The sequence below is a fragment of the Cucurbita pepo genome, chromosome LG06, assembly GCF_002806865.2.
Source record: "Cucurbita pepo subsp. pepo cultivar mu-cu-16 chromosome LG06, ASM280686v2, whole genome shotgun sequence".
Taxonomy (NCBI): Eukaryota; Viridiplantae; Streptophyta; class Magnoliopsida; order Cucurbitales; family Cucurbitaceae; genus Cucurbita; species Cucurbita pepo.
This window is the reverse complement of record NC_036643.1, coordinates 2,523,858-2,543,919: the sequence shown is the minus strand read 5'-3', so window position 1 is coordinate 2,543,919 and position 20,062 is coordinate 2,523,858. Positions and strand designations below refer to the sequence as shown.

General features: G+C 34.7%; 2 protein-coding genes across 4 annotated transcripts; both read right to left on the bottom strand.

Annotated features, from left to right (window-relative positions):
• Positions 1-835: 835 nt before the first annotated feature.
• Positions 836-1,662, bottom strand: LOC111796443 (lysine-rich arabinogalactan protein 19-like). The gene has a single exon (XM_023679045.1). It carries the CDS (start codon positions 1,545-1,547, stop codon positions 1,107-1,109), a length of 441 nt encoding a protein of 146 aa, XP_023534813.1. The 5' UTR covers positions 1,548-1,662; the 3' UTR covers positions 836-1,106.
• Positions 1,663-3,076: 1,414 nt separating this feature from the next.
• On the bottom strand, positions 3,077-18,379 carry LOC111796685 (isoamylase 3, chloroplastic). Of its 3 annotated transcripts, XR_002815393.1 has the most exons (26): positions 18,288-18,379; positions 18,063-18,200; positions 17,820-17,880; positions 17,650-17,721; positions 16,932-17,089; positions 16,483-16,561; positions 15,142-15,375; positions 14,136-14,240; positions 12,558-12,662; positions 11,834-11,968; positions 11,601-11,687; positions 11,411-11,468; positions 11,199-11,262; positions 10,382-10,481; positions 9,608-9,708; positions 9,041-9,092; positions 8,334-8,396; positions 7,930-8,019; positions 7,775-7,847; positions 7,369-7,448; positions 6,880-6,984; positions 6,702-6,803; positions 6,569-6,630; positions 5,775-5,883; positions 5,345-5,613; positions 3,077-3,257 (listed from the first exon to the last, which is right to left on the bottom strand). XR_002815393.1 is itself a non-coding variant. In XM_023679415.1 (25 exons), exons 2-25 carry the CDS (start codon positions 18,155-18,157, stop codon positions 5,485-5,487), a joined length of 2,319 nt encoding a protein of 772 aa, XP_023535183.1. In that variant the 5' UTR covers positions 18,158-18,200; positions 18,288-18,379; the 3' UTR covers positions 5,188-5,484. The 3 variants fall into 3 exon arrangements, 1 of the variants encoding a protein (XP_023535183.1); XR_002815394.1 differs by lacking the exon at positions 18,288-18,379 and having other exon boundaries at positions 17,650-17,726; positions 18,063-18,110; XM_023679415.1 differs by lacking the exon at positions 3,077-3,257 and having other exon boundaries at positions 5,188-5,613.
• Positions 18,380-20,062: the final 1,683 nt, after the last annotated feature.

Genomic DNA, 20,062 nt, shown 5'->3' with positions numbered 1-20,062 from the left:
TTGGAGACCAAGTTCAAACACTAAATTTAAATAGAATTTATGGATTTAATGTTTTTTTTTGGGAATACAAAAAGTAAAACCTTTATTTTTTTTTAATTAAAAAAAACTTAGGTAAAAAACAGAAAATGAAAAGAGGTAATTTTTAGCCAATAGATTAAAAAAAAAAAAGGTTAAAAGAAATGAAATAATATTGTTATCTGAACTTAAAAAGATCTTTTTTTTACCGTTTCTAGAACATGACTGAAAACATGAAAAGAAAAGAAAAAAATCTTTTTAGAAATAAGAAAAATAATACCATGAAAGAAGAAATTAAATGGGCCAAATGGGCCCAGGGCCCAAAAGCAGTGGGCCCAAAGGGGGGAACCTGTTCGCGTTTTCTTTTGAAAAAGACGAAGTACTGGTGAAAGGCACATGGGGAAAGCGTAGGCGCGCACAAAGCNTGAAGAAATTAAATGGGCCCAGGGCCCAAAAGCAGTGGGCCCAAAGGGGGGAACCTGTTCGCGTTTTCTTTTGAAAAAGACGAAGGACTGGTGAAAGGCACATGGGGAAAGCGTAGGCGCGCACAAAGCGACAGCCTACAACCCCTTTGCGTTTGTTTGGTTCCTTTTTCATTATGAATCCCCAATTTTTATAGAAAAAGAGGGATATGCCTAACAGAAATATTCACAATCACCAGCTGTCTTCGACTCCATTATTATCACCTTCCCCCTAAAGTTAATTCTAAAGTTTTTAACATAGTTCTGTACCTTCGCCGCCGTGGCGCCGCCGCTACCGTCGCTTCGATGTGCGGAAATTCAGTAGATGGAGGAAAATGAAAACACAGAGATCCGGCAGATTAAGAGAGAATATGAGATCTAATAAGTAATAGTAATGACAATGAGAGTGAAGCAAATCGACTCGAGCACAGTAAAACCAAGAAATCCAAATAAATGACAACAATCATGAAGCGGTCACCGTCTAATCCTCTCGGATCCTAAGTACACCAAAAATAAAAGTAAATAAAAAATATACTAAGAAAACTACAGCAACGACTAATGCCGATAATGAAACCCTAAGATCTGCGTCTCCAGAGGAGAGCCAAGAGTGAAAAGACAGACCGATTACATTTAAAGCAGTAGAGCAGAGGAAATTACAGCCACGATGATAGATCCAGAGACAGCGATTCTGTTCACAGCACCACCATTGCCAGGAGTGGAGGCCGGCGACGGAGCCAGAGCAGGAGGAGTTGAGATCGAAGGATTTGGAACTGGAGTTTGTGCTGGTGACTCCGAAGGAGCAGTAGGCGGAGCCGGTGGAGAAGTAGCCGGCGACATAGCAGGTGGTGAAGTTCCAGTGGAAGGAGATGGAGCCGCGCCGCTCGGAGCAAGGGACGACGACGGTGATGAAGCCGGAGGAGTCGCCACAGTAGGCGAAGGAGCCGATTTAGGCGAGGAGACCGGCGGCGACTTGGTTGGAGAAGAGGCCGGTGCAGCGCCCGGAGCCTGGCCCAAAGAGCCGGCGATTAAAGCGACGAGGACGACGAAGACAAAGGCGGAGGAGGAAGCCATGGCCGTAAAAATGCAAAGAGAAGAGGGAAGAAGACGAAAATGGAAGATGGAAGGGAAGTTTCAGTTGCAGAGATTGAGGATGAGAGAAGACGAGGGTTCTACAAAGGCTTATAAATATATATATATATATATATATATATATATGTGTGAATTCTGAAGGGAAGAAGGGAAACTGAGGAGTTGCCGCGTCGGCTAGAGTTAGTTTTGACGGTGTTAAGAGCTGTCTAAGGGTTTAAGGTTTGATCATCACGAGGCCATAAAAACTTTTTAATTAACGGTAACGGATAACGGACCTAGTACCCTTTATGAGTTTTCTTTTAATTAAAAAAATATTATTATTGCAATAATAATATATTATTTAAAAAATGCAATTTAGCTGTGGGAGAAATTTGGTAGGGTGAAACTAGATTGACCATTCCAAAAGAGAGCTAGGGCAACTATAGAGAATGTCCGGCTGATATCATTTATATCCGCCCAAACCCAAATTTATTGCTAGTAGATATCGTCGGCTTATTGTGGCTCTGATATCATTTGTAATAGCCCAAGCCTATTGCTAGTAGATATTTATTGTGGCTCTGATATCATTTGTAACAGGTCGGCTTATTGTGGCTCTGATATCATTTGTAACAGCGTAAGGCTATTGCTAGTAGATATTTATTGTGGCTCTGATTTATTGTGGCTCTGATATCATTTGTAACAGCCTCCGTTTGTAACTTAATTTATTGTCCTATTGCTAGTAGATATTGTCCGTAGCCTAATTTATCGTGGCTCTGATATCATTTGTAACAGCCCAAGTCTATTGTTAGTAAATATTGTCTGCTCAGCCCGCCCAAGTCTATTGCCCAAGTCTATTGCTAGTAGATATTGCCCAAGCCTATTGCTAGTAGATATTGCCCAAGCCTATTGCTAGTAGATATTGTCCGTTTTAGCCTGTTACGTATCACTACCAATAGTTTTAAAATGCGTCTTATATTAGAGAGAAGTTTCCACACCCATAAAAGTAATATTTAAGATTATTTTTTCAAGGAGAAAATTATAAAATTAATATTATGTAGATTTTAAATTTATTTCAAATTGTCAGGTGAAAAAGAATTGCAAGGAATAAAAAAAAATGCTGCTAAAAAAGATTTTCAACGAATAATAATAATAAAAAAAGGATCGATTTCTTTATATAATATTAGAATAAAATAGATACAAAATTTTATGTGTGGCTTAATTGAAGTAAAAGAATGTCTTTTTCGACTAGAACTTGGTAAATGTCTTTTTTGTAAATTTTAAATATTTAATTTTTTTATTACATAATTCTGAATAATAAAATTATATTATAAAATTACTCGAGGTAACATCAGTTTGTTACTCTAGCAGGATTAAATAATAAATAATTAATCTTTTTAATCATTTAGTTAAATTTAGACATTTAAAAGAACAAAAACTAAAATAGGATAAATTTTAAATTATGTAAACCAAAATGATATTTTATTTTTGGTAAAACATGGATAAAATTTAAATTACCTAGGGTTAATGGCAGATATTTAAACAGTAAAATTGAAATTACCAAGAAGAATTGTTCCCAAATATATGATGTTGAGTGAAGAAGGAACAGTGGGATTTTGGGGCAAAGAATTTGATCATTTACCCACACAATTGTCCCACCATTAATGCACAAAAATATTCTTGAGATCGTCCCACTTCCTCCTTGTTCTTGAACCACTACGACAAAGAATAAGAAGAACAATCCAACTGATTCATTGCTTACAACAAGGAGTTGACATACAAATTTATGCAACATGAATACCAAGAACTAAGTTAATTTATTTCTTGAATTTCCACAATATGTATTTTATATTATCTTCATAATATAATTTTTCTTTTATCTTCATGGTAAGGCTCGTAGTCGACAAAACTATATTTTATTTCTAGAAATGAATCGTCCTTTGTTCTATTTGTTTAAGGAGGTAACGGATTAGGAGCTATAGTGGTGTTGACACTAAAACAAATAAACTAACCAACCTAAGCATAGAACAACTACGATACTCAAAGACCAAAGACCAAAGTTAGATCTATAGTAGGGTTTAACTCACCTCCTCCCGATATTATATGTTTTAATTCCTAACATTTAAAAGTTTCAATTACCTAAAGCTTTGAAAGTGAAAAAAAAATGAAAGAGAAGTTTCTAAGCACTCAAATATTGGAGATTTAAACATAACTTTTCCCCAACACTAATAAACAAAATCATAGGCCAAGAACAGTGTCCTGTATTTTAAGGGAACGGAGGCCTAAAGCCATTATTGAATCTAGTTGTAGAAAAGAAGAGGGGAAGGGCAGGGCAGCTATTGATAGTGGCAATTGGGTTGTCACCGAGTGGGCCGGTCGAGATGATAGTTGTCACAGGCAAAAAGCAGGAATAGAATAATTACGACATTGTCACTCCTTGTGACATTCCACGTATTGTGGTTAAGGAAAGCACCAGTCTCCAGTCACCACTATCACCTAAAAAAAACACCTTTTTTTCCTACAGAAATAGCAAGAGGGCAGCTGTCCCCTGCCTTTTTCAACCCTACATATTTATTTCCCACAATTTTTCTTGACACGTGTTTCTTACCCTAATCTTTTTTTTGACCTTTTTCAACTTTATTCATTTCTTCCCTTATTGGTCAAGTTTTTTAGACTTGAATGCTGTGATCCCTAATCTCTTACTTATATATATAACCTGTAGCGCTGTAGGCTGTTGTTGTAGTCTAGATTTCCATATGATTACTATCTATCTAATAATATTGTATTCATTTTACTTGACATAATACTAACATATATTTCATGGGATGGTTTATAATTTTTTCATAATACTAACATATATTTCACGGGACGATTTATAATTTTTTCGTTGAACAAAGTACCAAACGATAACCATCTAATTTTTCTAGGTTAAGAATTTGTTCTAATTCTATTTTTCTTTTGTTCGGAGAACATTCTATTAGAGTTTATAATGTTGTCGTTGAACAAAGTACCAAATGATAACCATCCAGTTTTACTAGGTTAAGAACTTGTTCTAATTCTATTTTTCTTTGGTTCGGAGAACCTTCTATTAGAGTTCGATCCATGAATGTGAAATAGTTGATGAAGACCACTCTTTATCACATCATAAAGATCCCTTGAGCTATCTCCTACGATAAAGATGTCTCGAGCTATCCTCATAATCTTTCTATTAGAAAGAACAGTAGTGGCTGTGATCTTTATCACCCAAACCATATTGCTAAGAAATCGAGGCTCACTTCTAACTAATGAATGATAATGTTTGTATTCCTAACAATTTCTTTTCAATACCAAGGGTTAAAATTAATCTAGCTCTTTTATGGAGAATTTGAGGAGGTTATACAGAGATTTTGTCGGATCTGCTCATATGGTACCTAATTCTCTGGTATTTCACTCAACTAAGAAATTATACTGGTATGAACTTTGTTCTCTTTAGTTCAGTTCAACTAGGACCATAGATCCTGAGTTTCTACACGAATCAAGATCGAGTTTCCACCTGAATCAAGATCAAGTTTCTACATGAATCAAGATCGAGGAAAGGAAGTTTGCTAAGACTTCCATTTATTTTAGAAGGATGCATTTCAATCGGTCAAAGACGAAAGTAACAAAATCATGAAAAAGACATTCTAAAATAGATACCTAATGATCATAATTTTATTCACTTATATCTAATTGTTGAAAGTAATTGCAACAATGAACAACACTCTAATCTGTTCCAGAAGAAAAAGAAAAAATTTCCCAATATGCTATAAACATAAAACAGGTACCTGAATTCCATGCCGAGGATAGCTCTACACGTCCTCCATTAGATTGCATAATTTATTTCTTCCACGATACTTCGATTGTCATGTTGTACAGGACTTGATTCATCTGCCTAATAATGGTTTGATTAATTATAGAGTTAGTATCAAAGAAGTTCATTTTCTAACTTGGCTTTCAGAAGAATTGAGGAATAGGGAGCCAAATTATAGGTGCTTCCAATGCCCCGAATGCCATCCAATACAAAGTCTTGAGGAGACTCCAGATTGGTGTCCACCTGCATGAGAAGCGAAAAACCATAAAAACTCAATTCACGAACACGGTTTGAAAAGTATGCAGTTCTACCAAGTTAATTCAAGCCTAAAGCAACTCTATATTTTTCAAGTAAGGAAGTTGGACAGAAATTAGAAGCAACAAAATGGAAAGAGAGAAACTAACCACACGAAACCATTTTCGCTTTGTTGGAGGAGAGGGTAATGAAACACTGACAAAATAATCATGAGCATTGAATGCCAAGTAAACGTCTTCTCCATTACCATCATGAAGCCTGTAAATACTAGAAATCTTCAAAACATAGAACATAGATTCCCAAAACAGTTTGCATGACCAATTTTGTGCACATCTACATGAAGCCAGTCCCAAGAAGATGGGCTAAACATAGCATAAAGTTCCATGGCTTGATATCCGTTAAGTGAGTATACATATACACATCTTTGACAAACCTGTTCTGCTACCGGCAATACCTCTAAAGACCTGCCGGTTCATTTTTCTCCTATCTATTTTTGTTTTTTGGGAGTGAAGGCGAGGAAAGATACTAAATGCAGATTATAGAGTCAAATCCTCCTATGCATACCAGCAAAAGGCTACTAGGCATTGACAAACAATAACACAAGCTATGCATCAAAATCTTAACTATTTAATCAAGTACCAAGGGCTTCTTTCCATTGGTTTCACAAGGGCGCTGTTCACACTAAGCTATCAATACTATCCTAGATTGAATGACAATAAGAGTTCATGTTCAATCTCTATGGTAGGTGATACTCAATTGAGGTCCATACACGTCCATTATATTAGTTGCTCAGTACAAGCACGATGTGGTGGGAGTGTGCTGTTTTTGCTTATTCAGTAATAAAATCAACATTAAAATGCTGCTGAAATTTGCACCTCATGCATAATGGACTTGACGAAACAAACATGCATTTTAGAGTTTAGCATAATTCAAGAGTGCTTACGTGTAGGCAAGAAATTTACTTTCAGGATTATCCCAATTGCTTTCATGCCAAGTTATGTCATTCTGCAGTGAATCCTCTGTTAATCCCAAGAGGAGCATATTTTGAAGGGGGGGAAAAAGTGGAGAGAAATCACCTCGCCGAGAAAATTTTCCCGACTGAATAAATGGGGATGCTTCCTTCTAAACTTTATCACTTCAGAGAAAAATCTGAAGTGATCCCTCTTCCGTGCCTCTAACTACAAACCAAAAACATGAATAGTTGTTATATGAACTTCGACTATACATTAGGAAGGTTAGTGACATAACAAAGACCTGTCCCCAAAGAAAATGGTTAAGAGCTGTATCATGTCCATAGCTATTGTTATTTCCATAACGAGTATGCCCGTACTCATCCCCCATTAACATCATTGGTGTTCCCTGAAAAAAAGCAACCAGAAACTAACATTGGTCCCAATAATTTAAAAAGAGGGAGATAGAACCTCAACATTTCCAGAACCACGTTAGAGATATTTAATAAGAAAAAGTACACACCACCAGAGAAACAAAGCTTCTCTATCCAGAAACAACTTAAAAACGAGGAGTGGAAAAGAGTATCATCCCCTCAATCTAACTTTGAAAAAAGAGAAAAAGAAAGAAACAGATGAAGAAACGATGAAAAACATCCAGATCTAAGAATTTCAAAGCTTGCCATATCTAGCAGTAAAGAAAATCTTTGTTTTTTTTTTTTTTTTTTTTGAACCCTACAAGGCTCGAGACCGAAAGGAAACTTTGGTCAGGGGAAGGGTTTTGGAAATGTTATACCTGAGATGTCATTAGTGCCAAATGGAAGTTTTTCATTTGCCTTGAGCGCAAAGCTCTAATATTTGCATCTTCCGTTTCTCCTGTCATATGAATAGTCATTGAAAAACAATTATATGTATGATCCCTAATGAAACTTTATTATTAGAAATGATGAAGCTGAGTTTAAAACGTGAATGAAAGCCTAGAAAGCTTGTTTTCCATGTTGCAAGGCACGTGAAGTGTGGATGCAGCTTAACTTGATTTTTTTATTCAATTCCTTCTGGGCAAAAACATAAAATAAATTGATAGTGCTTTCGAGAATTAAAACAAAGCAACGTTGCATTGAACTCAACTGACTAATTAGCAATACACCAATAGACCAATTAAAAAAAACTGCAATAAAACAAAAGTATGGTCCCTTACATACCTTCAAAACCACAATTCCAGCTGAAGTTATCATTGCATCCATCATTTCCACCTTCTCCATTGGCATTATTGTGCTACACAAATGAGAACATAAAATCAGATTACAGATTAGAGGATCAATTCAAAAGAAAATGGGTAAATGACAACTATACATACCTTGACATTGTAAGAAACTAGATCACGAAGTGTAAATCCATCATGAGCAATAACAAAGTTAATACCATGAAAAGGCTTACGGTTATTCACCTGTAGGAAAAAGTGAAAAGCCTAAACAAGATATTTCAAAGAGCTTGTATATATCTATTGATAAAATAGGAAGAGGTTAAGTATTAAATAATTGTGAAGATACAGAATGATACATACAATTAGAACCAATATTTTACTGCAGGGACACAACCAGGGGCCAAGTAACATAGCCAACATTCCACACCATAATCCCATGTCACAACACAAAACATATGGAAGTGTGTAACACGAAACTTTGACATCTGTCTTTAATCAAAGCAATGTACTTGAATCTATTCTCACCAAGCATAACTTAAAAGAAAGCTGAAACTTACTTTGTAAAGATCAGAAGACCCAGAAACTCGAGTTGCAAAGCTTCCCTTCATGCCACAGTCGCCCTAAAATGGGAAAAGGTTTAAGAAAAATTATTAAGGTATGTTACCAGTTGGCTTTAGAGTTAAAGGGAAGTAATCTTAATATCATATTAAATATATATCTTTCCAAAGGGAAAAACAGGCAATAGGGTAGAGTTACCAACTGGATTTCATATTCCCCATATTCAGTGCGGCTATTACTCAAGAGTAATACCCTTCAGATATTTTCAATTAACGCTAAAACTCAGACACAAGTTTCTAAAGGGAAGGAATTTGATGTACTAAATTTTTTCTGTGCTATTGTTAGTTACTGAGTATTCAAATATTTACTGTACAGTTAGACAATTGGGGGTTCATTGTGGTTATCTGTTTAGCAGGTTTTTAACATTAGTTAATCACCTACTTATGGTCTCCTTCACTCATAAACATGAAACTTATCAGATTAATAAAATTAACTCTGTTTCTTAAGTTTCTGCATTGTTACACATTCAGCAAGAACTTTATTGAAGATGATATTAATGCCTATATCTTAAAATCCAAAATTATATAAATATTTAGAGCCTCACCTTAAAAAAGATAATATGATTATGAAAATAAATTCCTCACACGTCAGCAATTAAAAAACGAAGGAAAGAAAGAAACAGAACAGTGTTCCCACTCAATATTACCTTGATAAATTTTCTAATGTCGTCACGGTATATTCCATTCCATTCAGCCCACCTGCATGAATGAATGTACTAAAAATGGATTGATGCTTCAATTTTAAAATTTAAAAAAAAAAAAANAAAAAAAAAAAAAAAAAAAAAAAAAAAAAAAAAAAAAAACAGACCTGGTGTGCATGCATAACAATTAAACTTGCCTAACATGACAATATTCATTAAATGTTAAACTAACAATGTGTAAAATCATGAACATGTTTACACAAATGTAGAAGGATTTGACTAGACTTTAAAAGAGTTTCAAGTTTGGGGCAAAAAAACCTGATGCTCGATAAAATATACAATAAGAAAAAGAGAAGGAAGAACATATATATTTCATGCAGAACATCAAATGTCAGTTAGGTTATTTCCTACCTCGCATGCTAAAATATTACTAATTTTAAAAGCTTACGCTTGTAATAAGATAAACGGTAATCAAACAGAAGATATATATATATATATATTTCTGACATTTAACTCTAACAAAAGATATATTGAAACTCATAATTAATAATGCAGAGGGAAGTAGATAGTTACCGATCCCAATTTGGAAATCTACCAACAAGATAAAGACCTCCACAATCCCATGGTTCTGCAATTATTTTACACCTTGATAGGATATCATCTTTTGATATTGCCTGAACCAACAAAAATATCAATCTTGTGCCATATCTACCTGACTTATGCTAAAATAAAATTAAACTAGAGGACAACGAAGCAAATGAAGATGGCTAAACTTACACCAAACATACAGTTAATTTCACAGGTAAGTAGAATGTATAAGTAATTAGAATAGGAGTATGCAAAATCGTAAGACTGAAATTATAAAAATTGCAAATTTGAACAATCAAAAGATAGGAATAGGAAAAAAAAATTGAAATTGTAAAGAATAAGAAAAACTATAGAAAGATGAAGAGCGTCTCAAGTAATTCAAGGAAATTAAAAGCAACCCTCCTTGAGCAAGCTCAAACCAAACAGTCACAAAATTATCCATCTTACCTTATCCGTCAGACCCCATTTCTCTATTTTCAAAACTAGTGGTCTCTATCGAACGCTTAGCAAATGCACTCTTATTATACTATCCCTCCCCACTGACTATATAACCTTTCCTGCTAGACGCCTAGACCTACCATCGAAAAAATAGAAAATAAAAGTAGACTACTTTATCAAAAGGATCCAAAAAGAAGTAAAATAGACTTCAGCAACAAGTTCTTTGCACAAAATATTTTTGGCTTCTATCCTTCCAGATACAGAATTAAATGTCAAATACGCAGGTTAACAGAAAAAAAACACGTACACAAATTTACATACCCTTATGAGTGGGGGAGCACTAAGTGGAGCACCATCTGGTCCCCGGCAAAGAACACTAGCAAGATCAAATCTAAAACCATCTACGTGATATTCGACCACCCTGAAATTGAGTGGTAAGGATAAAACGCAGAAGGAAAAAGAAAAAAAAAAAAAAAAAAAAAANCTAAGAATAGAGTGAGATAAAAAAATATGTAGTTCAAGTACAAGGATTATAATATTATTTGTTTGTTTTCTGTTCTTTTTAAGCACATCAAATCCTAAGCAGCAGCACCTGACTTCACATTAATAATGTTTTTCAATTTCAAGCAGCATAAAGTGGACTCCGTACACGGTAGAATATGACACAAAATTACATATTTAAAACTCTAAGGTGCCTGCCTGAGAGTCTGTTGCTCATTTGCTTGGACACCCACTTAAAAAGGAGAAAGAGCTCTTTGGTTGAACATTACCAGGGCCTTCTTCTGATCGGTTAATCAAGAGGTCTTTTTGTAGGCAAAGAGGTATCTTTTGGGAGATTTTCAATCACGTCATGTTTCTTGCAATTACTTGGTGTAAATAACCACCTCTTTTTCACTCTGCTTATCTAATATTTTGTCCAGTAAGATAAGTCTTTTAACTCCTTTGGATAGGGGATTTTTGCTCCCTTTTTTTTTTTTTTTGTAAGTTTCATATATCAATGAAATTGTTTCTTATTAAAAATAAAATAATAATAAAAGGTTATGTATGCAGAATCATATTTGAAAAGCATGTTTCACAGTGAAATATAGATCAATTTCGTCCAAATAAGTTCCTGAGGAAGCTAGCGTGAATTCCATACCAGTGCCTTAAGCTGTCAAGAATTAGTTCCATGACCACTGGATGGTTACAGTTTAAGGTGTTGCCTGCAAAAAAAGAAAAAAGGGAAACCAAGTAACTCAAGACGAGCGAAGTTCAAAACTAAACTTAAAAATATAAATTGAAGAAACAGAGTTATGCATTCAGAGTAAAGCTTCCATTTTTATAAGCATAATCCCAAGAGAACCAATTTACCACAGCCAGAGAAGTTCAAAAATTGACCATTATTCCTTAGGTCCAACATGTAATAAACCTACAAAAGAAGTTGATGAGAAATTTAGAAAATTCCAACATACTATTTACTGTTAGTAGAAACTAGCAAGATTACCCAAGCTAATGTATTTGTACTTGCACAACAAACTTACTAAAGAGTTGAGTACAACACCTTATTATCAATGCCACGAAATGAAGTGGTATATGGATATACATCATCAGCCTCATTAGTGTGGTTGTACACAACATCCAAAATGACCTGCAACAAGAAAAAGACCTCAGTCCACAATAAAGTACAGATACAAAATATATCAAGGAAAGATACTGCCAATAAAATGACAGAGAACTGAATCAGATGTAAAATCCCATCTATGTGTACATTAAATGATCATATACATGATTTACCTCTATCCCAGCACCATGCAAGGCTTTAACCATTTCTTTAAATTCCCGCGAAGCATTAAGAGGTCCACCACCAGCACTAGCATATCGACTCATTGGCGCAAAAAAGTTGATTGTGGAGTAGCCCCACGTATTGATCTTTAAATAAGAGTAGGCATATAGGCCAAGTTACAAAGAAAGTGACAATGGAGTATAATGCTCACTACGAAACAAAGAATAACTTACAAATTATTATTCAAATTTTATTCAGCAACACATTTCTAAACCATAAGATTGTTTTGTGTACCTTTCTGAAAGTTTTTATCATCACCACAAATAAAGAAGTATGGATAATGACACACGATGACTCCACCCAACAAAGACATGAAAGATGAACAAATTATTTTAGGCATTTGGGCATATCAGAATTTGCAGGTTAAGTTGAGCCCCTAGTCTTAGTCTTTTTGGCTTTTAAAGGGGGTTAAAATATTTATCAATATGAACTTCACTGAAATTTTCTTTTACCAAAATTATCTAAAAAACATCATTCCAAGTGCAAAAATTTCCTCTATCTCTATAGCCATGACACGTACAAAAACCAAAAACCAATTTTTCAGGCTTGTGGGTACCACCAATTCAAATGAAGAATGTTGTAGAAGACCTCTGATATAAGCATTTCACAACAAAGATAGTGATGATTTTCAGTAGTCAACAGTAGAAGATAATCAAGTTATTGCATAAAATTTACCATATGATTCCTGGGGTTTGGATGCCTTTGGAACTCTAACTCATCAAACTCAAAGACAGGCAATAATTCAACTGCATTGACACCGAGCTCTAGCAGATGCGGAATCTTCAAAATTGGGAAAGTAAAAGATCACATATATAAATTTTTACAGAAGGGGAATTGCGAAAGAGGCAAAGAAAAAAGAGTACTAGTAAATTTCCAAATTATCAAATGGCAGATGTATCATTTCCTCTGTAGAGTCGGGAACTTACTAATTTGTTAGCAAAAGGAAATTATTAACACATAAATTTTTTGTGGCAATGATTTTATAAACAGGCAAAATGAGAAATTATTTCACCGTTAATATTCAATGAATACTTTTTGCAGTCTAGGTTTGTATATTACAGATGAAGAAAATACAAGAAACAACAACAAAAAATGGCTTGTATATTTTGTCACCCAGAGAAGAGGTTAGATTGAAACCAAAATAAACCAGCTATACCAAGCTAGGGTTATAAGACAAAATATAAAAAGTAGTAGGAATTTTTACATGAGAAAAGAAAAATTCTCCCACAGTTATGTGATATTCCGACAAACTTCTAAGACACCTACGAGTTCTAAATTATTTATCACCAAAAAAATCTAAAGAAGTCTGGGTTTAGGAACTCACAAATTGCAATGGTCATATTTCTTTCTTCCAGCATATCCTTAAACCAAGAATACTCACTTAACTTTTCTCTTTTCTGATTGAAGAAAAAAAATTTAAGCCTAATGGGAACAAGATTCTAAAGCACCCATATATGAACTCTGATGATAAAGCTAAAACAGATCAATGTCTTAGCATGCTAAATATTATTTTTGTAGTATGTCATTAAGACCATCGTTCATTTCCCCAGGACTTTTGATAGCTCCTTCGCTCAACTTATTTTAGTGCCCCAATTCAGTCGTCATGCTAGAATTATCTAGTCTGATGCCATGGTTGCCAATCTTTGGAGGTTGTTGTTCGGAATGAATCAACAGATTCTCAAGGGGATTGAGTCAAGCACAGGGGACCTTCTTTTAGGACCTAATGATAACTTTTTCTTCTTCTTGGTGTTTCCTCTCCGCTGAATTTTGTAATTGTGACTTTTTGCATATCTTTACCAATTGGGAGGCCTTTTTGTAACCCATTTGGACGTCTGGGGAGATATCTCCTCTTCTTTTTTAATTTTTCTCTTGCCAATATAAATTTCTATTTTAAAAAAGATAACCGTACGCCATAAAGACAACTCTGCCATTCCAAGTAGTTGAAGGTCTACAACATTACAGATAGAAGTCAAGTACATTCTAAAAGCTTCTACAATGCTATAAGCACAACAGTCTTTTCCTTCCCTCGGTCATAGTCAGCGATCTAGAGATATGACGATTTGTATGATAGAGAATGTAACGCAGTAAATCATTACACAATTGCTGTGCTATCTCTACTAAGAGAAGACACTAGCAGAATTATTGTATGTGCCATATACCATACTTTCATCATGATTCTTGCTAAATTAAAACTTGTGAGAAAAAGAAAGGCACAAACAATCCCGGCACTATGCTTTAAACAATAACCTCTACCTTTTCAATAACACCCAGGTAACTGCCCCGTATGCTTGAAGCCAAGCCACTAGATTCATCAGCTGTGAATGCACGGACATTCATTTCATATATTACAAGATCTTTCTGCATATAAGTTTGAAAATACATAGTATGTCAATATGTAAAACACAAATATGAATATTCTTGAGAAAAATAAAATAATGTGGGAGAAGCAATGAAAGAATTCACGTGCAGTAAAATTACTTGACAAGGCTAACACTTTCCTTTATAGACGAACTAATTTTCATGAGATAAATGAAAGTACAAAAGAAGGCAGAAAATAAAAAAGATAGATAGATAGATAGATAGATAGATATATATAGAGAGAGAGAGAGGAGGTCACTAGGACTTAACAAACACCGGGACTTAAAAATGAAAAGGACTAGGACTTAAAAATGTTGGTAATCAAGACGACGGTAATAGCAAAAGATGTTTGAGCTTAAAATGAGCCGAAGCTTAATTGTCTTCCCACAAAATATCAATACCCCAAAAGGTTCTCTTATTTCTTTCTAACCAAATATTCTAGGAAATAACTCGCTTGTAGAAAGAAATGGCCTTCATCCCAAAACAAAGAATCTGAGACAACTTTCTCCATCATCACACAAACAATTGACCCAAAACCATTGAGATGCCAAAACCTTATTGTATCGTAGACCAGACCCCAAAATATTATTCAAGTCCCATAAGGCTAAAAAGGCACAGAATTGACGCCAAGGACAAAAGCAAAGCTCTCCAAATGAATTCTAAGGTATTACTAATAAATCTTGCAATTGAACACTAAAGTAATACTTGGGTAAAGAAAACCTAACACGTGTATCTCACTCCCTTAATCTCTGCCTAATATTTTACAGATAAATGTGTTAATGCATTTATTCAGGTAAAAGATATACCCTAACATTAACAAAAAAAAAAAAAAAAAAAAAAAAAAAAAAAAAANAGTGCATGCACCTCCAAATTATTCTAGCAGTAGATAAGAAACTTTTACCTCTAGTATATTAGGAAGCTTATAGTCATCTCCCCAATCAAAAGGCAAGCTATCGAAATCATAGGTCCCAAGAAAACCAGATGACTTATTTTCACCCCCAAAGTATCTTCGACCTTCAACAAACTTTGCGTAAGGATCTAGAAGCACAATGCTGTCATCAAACCGATGGCCATGATGCCAACCTTGAGGACCATCAATCCTATAGCCATATAGGACATTTTTCCGAGGCAAATCCTGCTCAAAAAGCACAAACAAATTGTAAAACACACATCATTTTCTTTACATGTAAACTAAACAGAGAAGGAGCCGAACTCAAACAAAGGTCTAAGGAAATTTCTCTAGATAACCAACATCACAACAAAAAGAAAACGATAAAAATGGTGTTACGTGACCAAATAAAAGGAATAAGATGCACACACACTGGATTACCCCCATTTATTATATAATAACAATTATATGTTTTTTTTTTTTATAAAAAAAAGATAGAAAATGAAGAAGGAAAACTAGTGCTTGTGTCCATGTGCGTTTGTGTGTTTCGAACTCTTTTGACAGGTGATTGATTATTGTGCATGCAATTATTATAAGCACAACTATCATTAACAAATATGAAAGTAGAAAGAGTATGCAAAGCACAATGGAGCAGCATGACCCTGTATACCAAATTGATGTCACGTGTTATATGAACTACAACAAAAAATTAAATATCATTCTTATAAACAAATGTATGAACTATATTCCATAATTCTATTCAACAATCAGACTGTATCAAACCATCAAAATTAAAAGAAACTGCTTGAAGTAGCAATCCAACCAAAGGTGATCAATATACTAAAACCTGCAAGAATCAAGGAAGATGAGGGCTTTCGGTGTACAGAAGAGCCAAACGGACTATGGAGAATAATAAGAGTAAACTGCGAAACCAATTAGTCAAAATTGCAAGGTAGAGAACTAATCAGATTTTCAAATGTAAATGAATTTTGATTCTGACGGTGCAAGTCATGTTCAACCATCCCTGCATAAGTGACTCCATTAGTTCAATTCCCTTGCCCACTAAAAACGAGACTCCAGTAACTTTTCGAGCAATTTTTAATAAGTGATTTAGAAGCCTTTAGAAGCCTTTCTTCCGATTGCCAACAAGCAACATAGTACAAATCAGAAAGCAAAATGTTACATTCTCACATGCAACTATAAAAACCCATGAAACAATGTGTTTTACCTTCTGAATACTAGAAAGGAATATAACATGAGATTCCAAATAAGTTTCAGTGACGAAAAATGGTAACTGTAAACAAATTAAAGCAACAGCACTGCAAAATTAATCAATATATTTGTACTGCAAACCTGGATACAAATATGCCAAATATCTCCAGTTCTATTGTCATCAGGGTCCAATTTGAACTCCAGCGTTCTATCATCAATCCTGAAAGGGCCAACATTAACATCAAAAGCTTGAAGTTGAAAGAATGAACAGGAAAAAGACGGGGAAAATGCTAATATTACTAAACTGACAAGCAAATGAATATTCAAGAAGATAACCTCAACCACCAAGAGAGAGAGAGAGAAACATGTGAAATTTCATTCAAATATTATGTTGAAGAAAGAGATAGAGACCATTTCAATTGGTATAACTTTTGTATTCCAAGCATCACATCCTTTCAACCCCAAGCCAGACCAGTGGAAGTTGGTCATGGATGATAAATAACCATTGCAATTTGCAAGTTGATATCTTAATAAATGCTTTTGCACCGTACCCAAAACTTAAAGCAATATATTACAAGTTAGAAATGCACCTCTCATTAAATGATAAACAAATGGTGACAGCGGTAGCATGCTGTGAGAAAATGGCAAAATTGATCCCGTTGTCGACTTCTGAAACGCCTAAGGGAAATGCTTGGCCTGGGACTATTTTCAACATCGGGCCAGTGTCCAAATTTTCAGGGGCTTCTTGCTGATGTTGCAAACAGAAACCATGTGCCATGTTAAATGTAGGGTACTGCTAAAGATTCATTGCACGAAACATATCTTTGGCTTAAATAAAACCAAAATCAGGTAGCAATTTCTAACCATATAAAGGGGTCCTACATTATTATATATAATGCAGAGGAAAATTGCAAACACGTCCTCATTTCCTCACTATCAATCTTGGCATAAATTGCAATTTACTATCATAATGGAATATCATTTGCCACAGAAAAGTGGTCCTTGAAGTAAAGTCGAAGCTTCATAATCTGAAAATAAAGTAACTGCTGAATTACCATTCATGGAGAACCACTAACTACAGTGATGTTCCGCAAACAACTGGATATCCCACATTCATTTTGGATACTTATGTCCGTTTTAAACTTATTTTCATCACAAATCCATTGTAATTTTATCTCTTCTCCGTCCGAAATAGCTTTTCTTAATCGATGAGAGATTGATTAATTTGCAAACATCATTTCGTTCTCCCTACAATAAATGCAAGATGGAACTAAAAAGCAAACACGGCCATAAGGAATGAGTATGAACCTCCAGCACACGATCTTGATCACGACGACCAAATGCACTTACAGTGCAAATCTTGACGCCTCCTTGCTTTGCCTAATCTAAGCAGAAAAGCTCAGCCAAGTCACTCGAAGACATAAATCATTGATCACAAGTTGAAAGAAACGAGACATAAGTTGTGGATATCACCATACCTCACTAAAAACCTCTTGGCTGCTGCTGCTTCCGGGAGCTCGCTTCCCTTGCGGCTTCAATCTAATCAAACAAATACGGAAAATAAAGTCAAAGAGACAAAAAGAAACAACCTATACACCTCACAAAAAAATAAATCAATAGAACTCCATATCAATTAGGATGACATTGCATCCCGATTAAAGAATCCAATAACGAAACCGAAGAAAGAAACAGAAATACGGCCATAGATCGATGAAAAATACCGAAACTGAACGGAATGAGCAGCTCCGGTGCAGGATGATGCAAAGAGAGGAAGCTGAAGAGGAGCTGAATGGTGGAGCGGTATAGAACGGATCATATTCGAATCTTCAAAGCTGGAAGTGATCAGATTGCTGAGAGACCTGAAAGAAATGGCGCAGTGATGAAAATGAGGATCAAGTTCGTTAGATGATGGGATTTGTGAAGCTTTTTTGGAAATGGAGATTTACCGATTTGGAAAGTCGAGCGCGGCAACGAAACCGGATCATTTTCATGTCCGCCACGTGAACCGAACTCTAAGGAACACTCTCCATACGTGGTGGGCTTTGGGATTAGCTTGTCCTCTTTCTTAAATATCAAATTTTTGCGGGTCCCACTAGGTTGGGTAATTTGTCGTCAGAAAAAAAAATAATAATAATTCCCAATTTTTTTAAAAAAATAAATTTCATCAAATTGCGTTTAATTTTTATTAATTTACTAATTAATTTTGATGGAAAGTAGTGGGAAAATCAAATAAAATTTTAATGCACACATTAGTTATAGAATTATTTTTACAAAATTAATAAATTTCGACCAGAAAAATTAGTTATGATGTCATATTTTCTCAAAAAATTAATTTAATTTCATATCCTTTTATAACTTATTGAACATATTTTATAATAATATTTAAAGTGAAGATTTATTAAACGGTTAATTAGTGGTTAATTTTACAACATTTATTTATTTAAGTTTGAGGTGTAATTTGATAAGTTTAAGGGATAATTAGGGGGGGAAAGACAAAATTAGCTGATTTGCAACAATTTAGGAAAATATGACGTCATTTTTGTTTGAAATATGACGTCATTTTTGTCTTTGTTAAAATATATCATATACTCCGATGGAGTAAAAAGAAGAAAAAAAAAACCCTATTTTCCTAAATATTTTTCACTAATTTTCCTTTTTTTTTCTTTAATGCTCTTTAAATTCTAATATAAATCCGGTAATTTTTTGTCTAATTTTTACTGCACTGTCTATTCATTTACCATTCCTGGATGCTTCTAGTTCTTCGTTTACGCAGGTGGGTAATTTTTACATTGGTTGGGTAACTTTTTGTTTTTTTTTTTTGTTCCTACCTTCGCTCCATTGTCTATTCATTTCCCATTCCTTCAGTTCCTGTTTTACGCAGGTGGGTTATTTTTACATCAGTTGGGTAATTTATTATTTCTATTTTCACTGCACTGTCCATTCATTTCCTTTTCCTTCTAGTTCTTCTTTTATGGTGGGTGGGTAATTTTTACATTGGTTGGGTAATTTTTGGTTTCTATCTTCACTCACTCTATTGTCTATTCATTTTCTATTCAGGGAGAGAGATGAGAGCTTCAACGATTTGACCTCAATCACAAAAAGATGAAAAATGAGAGAAAGAGATACCAAACTTTGTCGATGCTTGAAACTAATACGATCCAAGCTCACTGCTCATATATTGTCTGTTTTAGTCCATTACGTATCGCCGTTAGTTTCACGGTTTTAAAACACACATGTTAGGGAGAGGTTTCCACACCCTTCTTCATTTCCTTCTTCAACCGATATGAGATCTCACAATCCACCCGTTTTGGGAGCCCAGTGTCCTCGCTGGCCATCCCTCTCCAACCGATATGGAATCTCACAATCCACTCTCTTTGGGACACTAACATCCTCGCTGTCATACTGCGTGTCTGGCTCTAATATCATTTATAACGGCTCAAACCCACCGCTAGCAAATATTGTCCAAACACCTCAGAATATAATCGATATAAATCATGTGGAACTCCACTCTATATATATATATATATATATATCAATTTCAAAATCAGTTACAAACACGACACATTCAATCAGTTACAAACATGACACATTCAAGATAAAAACCTAAAATAAAATGAGAAATCTCTCTACCACTCTGCATGGTTCTTGATACTAACTTGAAGCAGAGATTATCTGTTAAAGCTGGGAATTAAAATCACCTACTTAACAGAGAATGAACTCT

What these genes read in the sequence shown, in the direction of transcription:
- LOC111796443 (XM_023679045.1), bottom strand. Translation starts at nt 1,547, where the DNA reads ATGGCTTCCTCCTCCGCCTTTGTCTTCGTCGTCCTCGTCGCTTTAATC.
- LOC111796685 (XM_023679415.1), bottom strand. Translation starts at nt 18,157, where the DNA reads ATGATCCGTTCTATACCGCTCCACCATTCAGCTCCTCTTCAGCTTCCT. An exon ending in ACCTGGGTGTTATTGAAAAG is followed by an intron (nt 12,663 to 14,135) that starts GTAGAGGTTATT and finishes CCAATTTTGAAG; the next exon opens with ATTCCGCATCTGCTAGAGCT. An exon ending in AGATTTCCAAATTGGGATCG is followed by an intron (nt 9,093 to 9,607) that starts GTAACTATCTAC and finishes TCATTCATGCAG; the next exon opens with GTGGGCTGAATGGAATGGAA.